Here is a 13,387-nt window from a genome sequence, read left to right as displayed (position 1 = left end):
AGATGGAATGTGTAAGGATTGTACCATTTCTCACAAATATCAAAAAATAAAGATCACAAATGCAAAATTAAAGTTTTGTTTGCATCACTTCTTAGGCCATGAAAATCCACCATTTATTAAAACTTTGATGTTTTCTAAAGTATCTTTTTAAAGAAAAAAATCAAACTTTTCTGTGCCACAAGAGGTTGAACAAGTGAAACTGCGAGCTACTGCTCACTGATGATACCACCAGCCCAAATACTTGACAGTAAACAGGAAGTTGCTGAGTGATGAATCTGAAAACGCATCACATGGTATAGCTGACTTATATAAACACTGAAACCAAATTTCAGAAATCCTTGTATCAAATGTAGTTCCTGTGAAAAATGTGACGAAAATTTTCAACTTGGATGTCATGTGTAAAATGATATAAGTGTTCGGTAAACAGGAAGTTGTTAAGTGGTGAATCTGAAAACGCATCACATGGTATAGCTGACTCATATAACCCCTGAAACCAAATTTCAGAAATCCTTGTAATGTAGTTCCTGAGAAAGATGCGATGAAAAATATTCATGGGACGGACAGACGGACTGATGGATGGATGGAGGGACGGACAGACAGAAAGAGGTAAAACAGTATACCCCACCTTTTTTAAAGCGGGGGTATAAAAATGTTAAAAATGCTAAAATGAAATATTCTAGAATGCTAAAATAGCCATAAATCTTCTTGAATCAGTTGCTAAAATGAAGTTTAAATAGACACAAAGATGAAAATGTAGATCTTCAACGGAAAAAACTTTGGTGCTTGGCTTAATTACATAACATTTTTAAAGTAAATGAATGTCAGAGGTATTTATTGAAAATATCACTTTATTTACGATTTTAAAATCTGGAATATTTTAAGCTTAACGAAAAGATGCAGCCTGACAATTTGAATTCTGCAGTCAAACATACATACAATATTATTTTTAGTATATCCATCAACCAAAGTGTTGTTCTGTGTATGTTATTACTCAAAGGAAGATTGGCCTGAACAATGGAAGAATATAAGTTTGATGATGATGATGAATGGCTGCTTAATGTCCAGCGGCAAATTAATATGCATATTCAGGACGAGAAAAATTTAATGTAATATGAATATTAACCCTGCTTTGTACTAGACCGACACGCTAAGTCGGATTTTCAACATGCTAGTTCACAAGGTAACAGTCCGCAGGAAGACATGTCACCTTAACCGGACACATTATTCTGAATTTTGAGCCTACCAGTCTTTGCTCTCACTCCTAAATAATGCATGCTTAGCACAGATGCAGCAAATATCAATTTTTAAGTCTTTGGTTTGACCCGGCTGGGGTTCGAACCCATAACCTCCTCCGCACTCAAGGAGAACACTATACCACGAAACCACCGAGGCGGTATATAAGTTTGAAGAGCACTAGACATTGATACATACCCCATATGATGAAGCATTGTGTAGTGGTATTAATCCTCCTTTGTCTTGTGCATTTACATCTGCTCCGTTCTCTAATAAAAATTCTGCTACTTCAACATTGTTATATCCAGCTGAAATGAGAAAAAGAAGGTTAATCAAGGTTAATCAACACATTGTTTACTGTATTTGCTGATTCCATTTACTATTGCAAATCTTCAACAACACACATTATGATAAGAGGATAATTACTGTGATTCATGTACTTGTCGCAGTAGAATATTACTAACAAAATATAATATACAACTTTTGGTTATTGCTATCTACATTTTTTATTGCATAATTTTGTTTACATTAGTTCTGAATTTACAGTATTTTTTAAAGCATTTTTTAATCTGAATAAAGAAGAAGCAACTTTTTATATTTCTGGCCTGTAAAAAATCTTTTTAGTTTACTCTATTTACCAAAGATTCAAATATATAGATTTTTTTATGGTGCATTTTCCAGTAATTTACCTGCTAAATGCAGTGGAGTAGAATTTCTTCCTTGGTTATCTCTACAATTGATATTTTCTTGTGTTGACAATTTCTGTACTCGAGACAAGTTTCCTTTTTTGGCAGCTTCCAGCAATGCAGCATCACCTCTAAGTAAATCAGCAACATCATGATCACCTTCTTTGACAAGGTCTAATGGTGTGTTTCCATCCCTATTCTTTTTGGTTGCATCTGCACCATGCTGAAAGCAATAAATAAAACATGAAACTAAAGGTCTACTGTGGATTCATTTATTTTTGTGTATTAAGAAAACTTGTATTTTCCTTGAACTTGAAACAAATTTTCCATACAACACTAAAGATTTATTTTATTTCATTGTACATTTTAATTTGTGGTTTATAACAATTACCGACTAAATCCATAAAATTGATACCCGATAAATAATATTAAATCATTTTACTTTCTCCAAATAAATGTTTGAAATAATGGTATTCTTATTACTAGCCATTCCATTCAAACCATGCTCTCTCTTGTCAGAATGTGTTATTCTATGAACAACTTAGTCCCAAGAGGGTTAAATATTAAAAGTCTGATTACCCAAAAAGAAATTTTGAGGATTTGAAGTCTAAGCTGTTATATACTCAACAATTGCACCAATACTTTTTCCTCTAAACATTCAGCAGATTAAAATTCGAATTTGCCTTCTACGCAAATGTATGAAAAACAATTACCGGTACATATGACATTTTGACCCTTGCTGTATTGAATGTGAATCATACCTTCAGCAATAATTTACATATTTCAAATTTTCCTTTTGCAGCAGCTTCATGTAAAGGAGTAAACTTCCATAGATCTGCCACATTAACACATGCTCCATGCTGAAAATACAAAGAATCAATGCAATCATTTAAGGGCAATATCAGTGCATGAAAATAAAAGCTTAAATCTTTCCAAAAAACTTAAGCTTTAACTATCAGTTTTGAGTTAAAATTACTCGGTTAACATACTAATATATTAAAGGCTGTTTAGAAATAAATGTATGGGGGGATGAGAGTCAAATTTTACATTACTTTGCAATGTATACCATTTTAATTGATTATTTCCTTCAATTGTTCAGGCTATCTTTACAAAATAACAATCACCCACTAAATTTTAATTGAAGTGTACCTACACAATTATAATTCTGGAACAGTCATAAGAGAGGCTTTAATACAAACATATAACTTTACCCGTCCTAATGTCCCATTCATATAATATTTCATCAAGAAATTTCTTAAGTTTGCTAAATCCCACAAAAATTAGAGCTTTTATTCAAAAAAAAATTCTACCAAGGTTAGAGTACTTAATAACATGATGGATTTAGGAATTTCCACTATTATATCACGGCAGTATAATCCTTTACAAAAATTTGTCATAGTGGTGATTCATGATAAAATGTCAAGGCAAGTGTTAAATGTAATGATGGCACAAACAGAATGTTTAATGTATCAATATAAACTGACAAGAGATAAAGTGGCCAGCTACTACAATGCATCACACATGTGTTTGGCTTTTACCACATTAAACATTAAATAAAGTGTCAAATCCTTAATGCACTATGCTATACCTGTAGTTATATATATCTTATGTACACTAACATTATTTCTTATCTTGGTAACTTTCTAGTATTTCATAAGCTTTATGTCTCATGTACATCACCACATCACTTTTCTTCTCCAACTAAATTTCCTGAAGTAGGTCTCCCAATGCATCAAACAATTGATTAAAATATCTAAAACTTACCTTTATCAATAGTTCTGTAACTTCATAATGTCCATAACTACACGCATTGTGTAAAGGAACCAGTCCTCTGAAAGATAAAAAATAAGTTCAATTATACTTTAAAATATTGTAGAAAGCAAGTACTTAAAGAGTTTATAATTATTCAGTTTGTACTTATTTTCGTGAATGTTCAATTAGGTTAACAACTAATTTTGGAGTTCAACAAATTACAAATTTTCTATAGAAACTCAAACCATCATTCAGTCTAATGTATGTCAGGTCCTTTTGACAATGACTTCATGATAGCATACTTAACTTTCTGTTGCACAGCAATACTCTCTATATTGGTGTAAATATAATTACCCTTTATCTTTAGCATGCACATCTGCACCATGCTGTAGTAAATATTCAACGACAGTAACTCTGTTATATCCAGCAGCAAAATGTAAAGGTGTTGAATGTCTTCCATCCAGGTCGCGACAGTTCACAGAGTGTGGGTTAGCTGATATTAATTTCTGAAAATGTATGTTGTGTGTGAAGTAACGTCTAATACTTAAATACTGACTATCTTTGCAAAGGAGTTCATTATTCTTCTAAAGAAATAAATAATTTTTAAAAAGACACTGAGTGATCTATGGATTTTTTAAAACTGTGAACAAAACAAGCTATAAACAGGTTATTAACAATCAATAGCATTTAAAGCATTACCCAGGATCCAAAGAACCAAATCATTACTAATAAGAAATATTTCAAAATCATGAAAATTTTCCAAACTATCAAATAACCCAATAAAAACAGGTTTTTGTGACAATAATTCCCCCCAAAAGACATAAAATAACTTCATTGTAAATAAACCTAAACCTTTATTTGATGACATTGTTTTACTTATTCCTTTTCATGTCAACATATGTTGAGTAAACCTACTTTAACTACCTCCATATCCCCAGCCTTTGCTGCTTCCAGTAACTGTATATCTACATCTGTACCTCCTACAGGGGGGTCTTCTGTAATAAACGAAAAATATAATTAATGATGATTTGTGGTAAACTTTATGAAAAAGCAAAAAAAATTTGCCTTCAAAACATTTACATGCTTGAATGGAGTACACTTTCTAATTTGATGTCTTCTATTTAAAGTCAATGAAAAAAAAAAAATGCCATCATAACATCGGAGGTTCATTTATATTGCTGCTATGGTTGTAAATAAAACATATGTGCTTTGTTATGAAGTGAATTTGATGTGTTGTGATTTGAACACACGTCTTGTTGTAAATGGAACATGTGTGTTTTGCTGTGAATTGAACATATGTGTTTTGTTGTAAATTGAACAAAAGTGTTTTGTTGTGAATTGAACAAATGTGTTTTTGTTGTGAATTGAACATACAGTCAAACCTGATAAATAAAAAGGTCACATCTACATTTAGCTAATAATAAAATGCTTCGCTGGGGCGCAGCTTGATACGACCGCAGAGGTCGAACCCTGAACAGTTGGGGCAAGTATGGACACAACATTCAAGCTTGATACAGCTCAGAATTTGGATTGTTATTAAATATTTGACACAGCATAGGTTTCTGACACAGAAAGAATATGGTCTAAGAACTTGAATTTTTTTAATTTACCTATTATGGTCCAATGTCCAAAATCAAAATACATGGTTAGATTCAGCATATCAAAGAACCCCATATATTCAATTTTTGTTAAAATCAAACAAAGTTTAATTTTGGAACCCAACTTGGACAAACCTGAAAACTGGGCCCATAATCAAAAATCTAAACACATGTTTAGATTCAGCATATCAAAGAACCCCAAGAATTCAATTTTTGCTAAAATCAAACTAAGTTTAATTTTGGACCCTTTGGACCTTAATGTAGACCAATTTAAAAAACGGGACATAAAATTAAAAATCTAAATATACGGTTAGATTTGGAATATCAAAGAACCCCAATAATTCAATTTTTGATGAAATCAAACAAAGTTTAATTTTGGACCCTTTTGACCTCAATATGAACCAATTTGATAGCGGGGCCCACAAATAAAAAATCTAAATTCATGGTTAGATTCAGCATAACAAAGAACCCCATATATTCAATTTTTGTTGAAATCAAAAAAAGTATAATTTTGGACCCCAACTTGGACCAACTTGAAAACTGGGCCCATAATCAAAAATCTAAACACATGTTTAGATTCAGCATATCAAAGAACCCCAAGAATTCAATTTTTGTTAAAATCAAACTAAGTTTAATTTTGGACCCTTTGGACCTCAATGAAGACCAATTTAAAAAACGGGACCCAAATTAAAAATCTAAAAACACGGTTAGATTTGGCATATCAAAGAACCCCAATAATTCAATTTTCGATGAAATCAAACAAAGTTTAATTTTGGACCCTTTTGACCTCAATATGAACCAATTTGATAGCGGGGCCTACAAATAAAAAATCTAAATACATGGTTAGATTCAGCATATCAAAGAACCTCATATTTTCAATTTTTGTTGAAATCAAACAAAGTTTAATTTTGGACCCCAATTTGGACCAACTTGAAAACTGGGCCCATAATCAAAAATCTAAATACATGTTTAGATTCAGCATATCAAAGAACCCCATATATTCAATTTTTGTTGAAATCAAACAAAGTTTAAATACTGGACCCTATCTTGGACCAACTTGAAAACTGGGCCCATAATCAATAAAATGCTTCGCTGGGCGCAGCTTGATACGACCGCAGAGGTCGAACCCTGAACAGTTGGGGCAAGTATGGACACAACATTCAAGCTTGATACAGCTCTGAATTTGGATTGTGATTAAATATTTGACACAGCATAGGTTTCTGACACAGAAAGAATGTGGTCTAAGAACTTCAATTTTTTTAATTTACCTATTATGGTCCAATGTCCAAAATCAAAATACATGGTTAGATTCAGCATATCAAAGAACCCCATATATTCAATTTTTGTTGAAATCAAACAAAGTTTAATTTTGGACCCCAACTTGGACCAACTTGAAAACTGGTCCCATAATCAAAAATCTAAACACATGTTTAGATTCAGCATATCAAAGTACCCGAAGAATTCAATTTTTGTTAAAATCAAACTAAGTTTAATTTTGGACCCTTTGGACCTTAATGTAGACAAATTTAAAAAACGGGACCCAAAATTAAAAATCTAAAAACACGGTTAGATTTGGCATATCAAAGAACCCCAATAATTAAATTTTTGATGAAATCAAACAAAGTTTAAATTTGGACCCTTTTGACCTCAATATGAACCAATTTGATAGCGGGCCCACAAATAAAAAATCTAAATACATGGTAAGATTCAGCATATCAAAGAACCCCATATATTCAATTTTTGTTGAAATCAAACAAAGTTTAATTTTGGACCCCAATTTGGACCAACTTGAAAACTGGGCCAAAAATCTAAAATCTAAATACATGGTTAGATTCAGCATATCAAAGAACCCCATATATTCAATTTTTGTTGAAATCAAACAAAGTTTAATTTTGGACCCCAACTTGGACCAACTTGAAAACTGGTCCCATAATCAAAAATCTAAACACATGTTTAGATTCAGCATATCAAAGAACCCCAAGAATTCAATTTTTGTTAAAATCAAACTAAGTTTAATTTTGGACCCTTTGGACCTTAATGTAGACCAATTTAAAAAACGGGACCCAAAATTAAAAATCTAAATACACGGTTAGATTCGGCATATCAAAGAACCCCAATAATTCAATTTTTGATGAAATCAAACAAAGTTAAATTTTGGATCTTTTGGACCTCAATGTGGATCAATTTAAAAACGGGGCCCAAAATCCAAAAACTTAATACACGGTTAGATTCAGCATATTAAAGAACCCCAAGAATTCAAGAATAAAACCCCATTGAAATTGATCAAGAAATAAGCAATTTATACGAAGTATCTTCTTTTGCACAATACTGTGCAATAGAATATTTCTTGCTATTGCGCAATACTGTACAATTGACAATTTCTTGCTATTGCGCAATATTGTGCTATTGGATATTTCTTGCTATTGCGCAATACTGTGCAATTGAAGATTTCTTGCTATTGCGCAATACTGTGCAATTGAAGATTTCTTGCTATTGTGCAATACTGTGCAATTGAAAATTTCTTGCTATTGCACAATACTTATTATATAATAATTTACACATCCTGTTTGGTGTGTATCTCCTACCATATCATTATTATTTGCTTTTAAATATAAATCAGAAATAACCAACTTAAAATGGAAAATTTTAAAAGAAAAAAAAAAGGAAAAAAAGAAAAAAAAAAAAAAAAAAAATCCCCCCCCAAATTTTTTGAACCCCCTTATGATTCATCACCCCCAAACTCAATCCCAGCCTTCCCTTTGTGGTATGGTACCTTGCAGTACAATTTCAGAGAGATCCATACACTTGAACACAAGTTATTGTCTGGAAACTAGAAAAATGCTTATTTTTGGCCCCTTTTTGGCCCCCAATTCCTAAACGTTTCGGGCAATTACCCCCAAACTCAATTCCAGCTTTCCCTTTGTGATATGAAACCTTGTAGTACAATTTCAGAAATATCCAAACACTTACACACAAGTTATTGTCATGAAACTAGAAAAATGCTTGTTTTTTGCCCCTTTTTTGGCCCCTAATTCCGAAAATTTTGAGGCAATTACCCCCAAAATCAATTACAGCCTTCCCTTTGTGATATGGAACCTTGTGGTACAATGTCAGAGAGATCCATACACTTACACACAAATTATTGTCTGAAAGTTACAAAAATGCTTATTTTTGGCCCCTAATTCCTTAACTGTTGGTACCATAACCCCCAAAATCAATCCCAACCTTCCTTTTGTGGTATTGAACCTTATGGTGAAATTTCATGGAGATCCATTCACTTAAACTAAAGTTAGAGTGCGAAAACCAATGTGTCTTCGGACGACGCCGGACGACGCCGACGACGACGACGACGACGACGCCAACGTCATACCAATATACGACCAAAAAATTTTTAATTTTTGCGGTCGTATAAAAATCTAAACACATGTTTAGATTCAGCAAATCAAAGAACCCCAAGAATTCAATTTTTGTTAAAATCAAACTAAGTTTAATTTGGACCCTTTGGACCTCAATGTAGACCAATTTAAAAAACAGGACCCAAAATTAAAAACCTAAATACACGGTTAGATTTGGAATATCAAAGAACCCCAATAATTCAATTTTAGATGAAATCAAACAAAGTTTAATTTTGGACCCTTTTGACCTCAATATGAACCAATTAGATAACGGGGTCCACAAATAAAAAATCTAAATACATGGTTAGATTCAGCATATCAAAGAACCCCATATATTCAATTTTTGTTGAAATCAAACAAAGTTTAATTTTGGACCCCAATTTGAACCAACTTGAAAACTGGGCCAAAAATCAAAAATCTAAATACATGTTTAGATTCAGCATATCAAAGAACCTCATATATTCAATTTTTGCTAAAATCAAACAAAGTTTAATTTTGGACCCTTTGGACATTAATGTAGACCAATTTGAAAACTGGACCCAAAATTAAAAATCTAAATACACTGTTAGATTCGGCATAACAAATAAATAAATGTGATCAAAGATTTTACAAATCTAATGCGCCATACTGTGCAATTAAAGATTACTTCTTGAAATTTTTCAATATTTGAAATTTGAAAAAAAAAAATAATATTTGAAGAATAATTCTTTTTAATTTCTGAAATCTGAAATGAGAAAAAATTGGCCCCCCACAATTTCTTTTTATCCCCCCCCCCCCCCCTTTTTCCCCCCAAAAAATTCTTTCCCTCAAGATATGGTCATAATCTCAATTCAAATTTCCAATGGAGTTGGCAACCATAATTACCCATTTAAATTTACCATAGTGCTAACTTAATCTATTTTATAATAGAATTAATAAAAATATAGTGTCAAATCTTTCATATGGATTTTTTTGTAAAAAAAAAAGATGAAAACATTTGCAGATATTTTTACTGGTCTTCCTTTATAAATATACATTTCTTTAAACATAATTTAAAAGCAGTGTAAGGGAAGTAACCAAAACGTTGTATTTGGATTACCTCCCTTACACTGTTTTAGATTATCTTTATTGTTCATTAACCATTACTTTATACATAATTTAAAAGCAGTGTAAGGGAGATAATTTCAATGATGTATTTGATTTATCTCCCTTACACTGCTTTAAATTATGTTTTGTACTAAAGTATTTGTCCATTAACCAGGACAACCTTGTTTTTCCCCCTTTTTTGCCCCTAATTCCTAAACGGTTTGAGCCATAAACCCCCAAAGCAAATCCTAACCATCCCTTTGTGGTTTGGAAACTTGTAGTATAATTTCAGAGAGATCCATACACCGTTCCACAGTTATTGTCTGGAAACTAGAAAATGCTCATTTTTGGCCCCTAATTCCTTAACTGTTGGTACCATAACCCCCAAAATCAATCCCAACCTTCCTTTTGTGGTATTTAACCTTATGGTCAAATTTCAAAAAGATCCATTAACTTAAACTAAAGTTAGAGTGCGAAAACCAATATGTATTCGGACGACGACGACGCCGGACAACAACGACGCCAACGTCATACCAATATACGACCACAAAATTTTTTTGCGGTCGTATAAAAACCTGCCTTGGCAGTTTACCTTCTTTTCCACACTGAAGTAATACCTATTCATTTTGAACCTCAACTCAAAGGTCAAGTCTCTTGTACGATCATGTCCCCATGGGTGACCTTTATATAACAGTTTGACTGAATGTATTTTGATAGTAGGAGAAAAACTATTCATTCAGTTGTCAGAAGCTATCAAATTCTTAAACTTTTGAAACAAACCTTTCAACATTTTCTGTATGTTTTCTGTAGCTAATTGTGCAGCAGTGTAACCATGTAAAGAGACAATGGAAGCATCAACACCGTACGACATCAGGAGTCGACATGCTTGCATGTTACCCTGCTGAGCTACACGATGCAATGCTGTCTGACCAAGTCCATCTATTGCATTTACCTGAAAGCAGAAACAAATATGAAAATTCAGCTTCTGATAATGAATGTGATAGAAAACCTTTTTTTTATTGCAACATTACCTGTAATTACCTAATTTTTCATAAAATTCAAATTTTATCCATTGGTTAGGTATTGAAATCAATATTGCTACAGTAAAACAGTTTGATTTAGGTGACCTTTACTTATATATAACCTTAACTCATAAATAAAAAAGTTCAATCCTAGAAACTTTTGTTTCATCACCTGACATTTTTTTGTATCTATAGACCACCACAAAATTACATTACAATTTACCACTTGTAAGATACAAGGTAATCATATGAACAGTACATGCTTTAACACATCACTCTTACATTTGAATTTTTTCATTTAACACAATCACTTACAATATTCCCCAACCAAAAAAAAAACAACATAAGCCATTTATGTCTCCTGTACAATACAATTTGTTATACCTATTCAATATTAACTAATATACTGTATTGTGTACAATATTGGGATATTTCAGAAGTAATAAAATCATATTTGAAGACACTTTTTAAAGTGAAAGGGCAGCAGTTTTTTTACAAGAAAAAATATATTGATTGCCTACTTAAATCAGACTGGTGATAAACATCTCACCAGTGTTATGCTGACTGCCTGCTTGTGTCTGATTGGACATTAAAGTCACTCTCACTAACACTGGGTTTTAAGAAAACAGTAATAGACTGAGTTGTAACAACATTTTTTTTGTTAGTCCCAATGACTTAATTCATTGGGTTAAAAAACAGCTGTTGTTGCCTTTTCCATATGAGTGTGTTTGTGTGTGTGTGTATTAAATTTAATTCTGTAAAACTGAATTCAAGACAGCACAAAAAATTATAACTGCTTCAACATCTATCTAACATAATAATTAGATATCTTGTAAGTGACCTGATAGATGGCAATCTGGAAATGCAATTTTAATATTTTTTTCAGAGCTTGCCATTCAAATATATATCATTCTACAACATTCTGTATCAATGAAATCCTACATTCATATGCCATTTTATAATAAAACTTACTTTAGCACCATGTTTTAGTAATACATCCATCACATCGTAATGAGCTTTATCTGCCGCTACGTGCAGGGGAGATAATAACCTGAAAATTTCAAATTCAAATTAATAAACTTGCATGGTATATCTTAAGCTAATTTTCAAGCAATCATAACAATAAAAGAATTGTAAAATGACCATAGGAACCATGTGTCTTGCCTTGGATTGCTTCTGTCAGTGTAAAAGTGTAATGTTGACAAAAATTAAAGAACCTTAGTGAGCGCGCTCACATACCCCACGTCCCCACATTGTCATTGGAGAAATAAAATAAGTGTAAGAAAAAAAAATTGTATAAGAAAAATAAATTGAATCATAATTTCCTGTCAATATGCAAATCTACATAGTATGTCCTTATTATCTACAAAGTTTCATGAAATTCTGTTGTGTGGTTTCAGAGGAGTTGCGATGACAAATTGTTGCAAAAGTACATTGAAGCAAATAAGTTCAAAGGGGCGTAACTCCTAGAAAAAAAATTGAATCATAATTTCCTGTCGATATGCACATCTACGTAGTATGTCCTTATTATCTACAAAGTATCATGAAATTCTGTTGTGTGGTTTCAGAAGAGTTGCAATGACAAACTGTTGCAGTAGTACATTGAAGCAAATAAGTTCAAAGGGGCGTAACACTAAGAAAAAAAAATGAATCGTAATTTCCTGTCGATATGCACAACTACATAGTATGTCCTTATTATCTAAAAAGGTTTCATGAAATTCTGTTGTGTGGTTTCAGAGGAGTCGCAATGACAAACTGTTGCAGTAGTACATTAAAGCAAATAAGTTCAAAGGGGCGTAACTCCTGGAAAAAAAATTGAATCTTAATTTCCTGTCGATATGCACATCTACGTAGAATGTCCTTATTATTTGAAAAGGTTTCATGAAATTCTGTTGTGTGGTTTGAGAGGAGTTGCGATGACAAAAGGTTGCAGTAGTATATTGGGCAAATAAGTTCAAAGGGGCGCAACTCCTGGGAAAAAAATGAATCGTAATTTCCTGTCGATATGCACATCTACGTAGTATGTCCTTATTATCTGAAAAGGTTTCATGAAATTCTGTTGTGTGGTTTGAGAGGAGTTGCGATGACAAAAGGTTGCAGTAGTATATTTGGCAAATAAGTTCAAAGGGGCGTAACTCCTGGAAAAAAATTTGAATCGTAATTTCCTGTCGATATGCACATCTACGTTGTATGTCCTTATTATCTGAAAAGGTTTCATGAAATTCTGTTGTGTGGTTTGAGAGGAGTTGCGATGACAAACTGTTGCAGTAGTACATTAAAGTAAATAAGTTTAAAGGGGCGTAACTCCTAGAAAAAAAATTGAATGGTAATTTCCTGTCGATATGCACAACTACATAGTATGTCATTATCTAAAAAGGTTTTCGTGAAATTCTGTTGTGTGGTTTGAGAGGAGTTGCGATGACAAGAAATAGGACTGATGGACTGACGGACGGACGGACGGACAGACGGGTCAAAAACATTATACCCTCCGCAACTCGTTGCGTGGGGTATAATAAGTACATTTACCAGTAAAACACAGAATCCAAAAAATAAATAAAAATTTTTAGATACTATTTCTTGATTATGAAGAAGCTTCATTCTAAGTTTCATAACATGACAAAGTTATAGATGTCTTA

General features: G+C 32.5%; 1 protein-coding gene across 3 annotated transcripts in view; it reads right to left on the bottom strand.

The window, feature by feature from the left end:
* LOC127735674 (poly [ADP-ribose] polymerase tankyrase-1-like) overlaps window positions 1-13,387 on the bottom strand; it is a 39,491-nt gene that overhangs the window by 11,596 nt on the left and 14,508 nt on the right. For 2 of the 3 annotated variants that reach the window (XR_007998554.1, XM_052245926.1), the window contains exons 10-17: window positions 11,724-11,802; window positions 10,510-10,681; window positions 4,587-4,666; window positions 4,026-4,177; window positions 3,684-3,750; window positions 2,681-2,779; window positions 1,923-2,142; window positions 1,432-1,541 (exon numbers count right to left, since the gene is read on the bottom strand). Coding sequence is in view for 2 of the 3 variants with exons in the window: in XM_052245926.1 (XP_052101886.1) it covers window positions 1,432-1,541; window positions 1,923-2,142; window positions 2,681-2,779; window positions 3,684-3,750; window positions 4,026-4,177; window positions 4,587-4,666; window positions 10,510-10,681; window positions 11,724-11,802 (979 nt within the window). In the remaining variant the exon portion in view is untranslated. The remainder of the gene's footprint in view (window positions 1-1,431; window positions 1,542-1,922; window positions 2,143-2,680; window positions 2,780-3,683; window positions 3,751-4,025; window positions 4,178-4,586; window positions 4,667-10,509; window positions 10,682-11,723; window positions 11,803-13,387) is intronic. The other variant, XM_052245927.1, reaches the window with a different exon arrangement.

This window comes from Mytilus californianus, unplaced genomic scaffold (assembly GCF_021869535.1).
Source record: "Mytilus californianus isolate M0D057914Y unplaced genomic scaffold, xbMytCali1.0.p SCAF_3, whole genome shotgun sequence".
Taxonomy (NCBI): Eukaryota; Metazoa; Mollusca; class Bivalvia; order Mytilida; family Mytilidae; genus Mytilus; species Mytilus californianus.
Note: the sequence above shows the minus strand (reverse complement) of the source record. Positions and strands in the feature narration are given on the sequence as shown.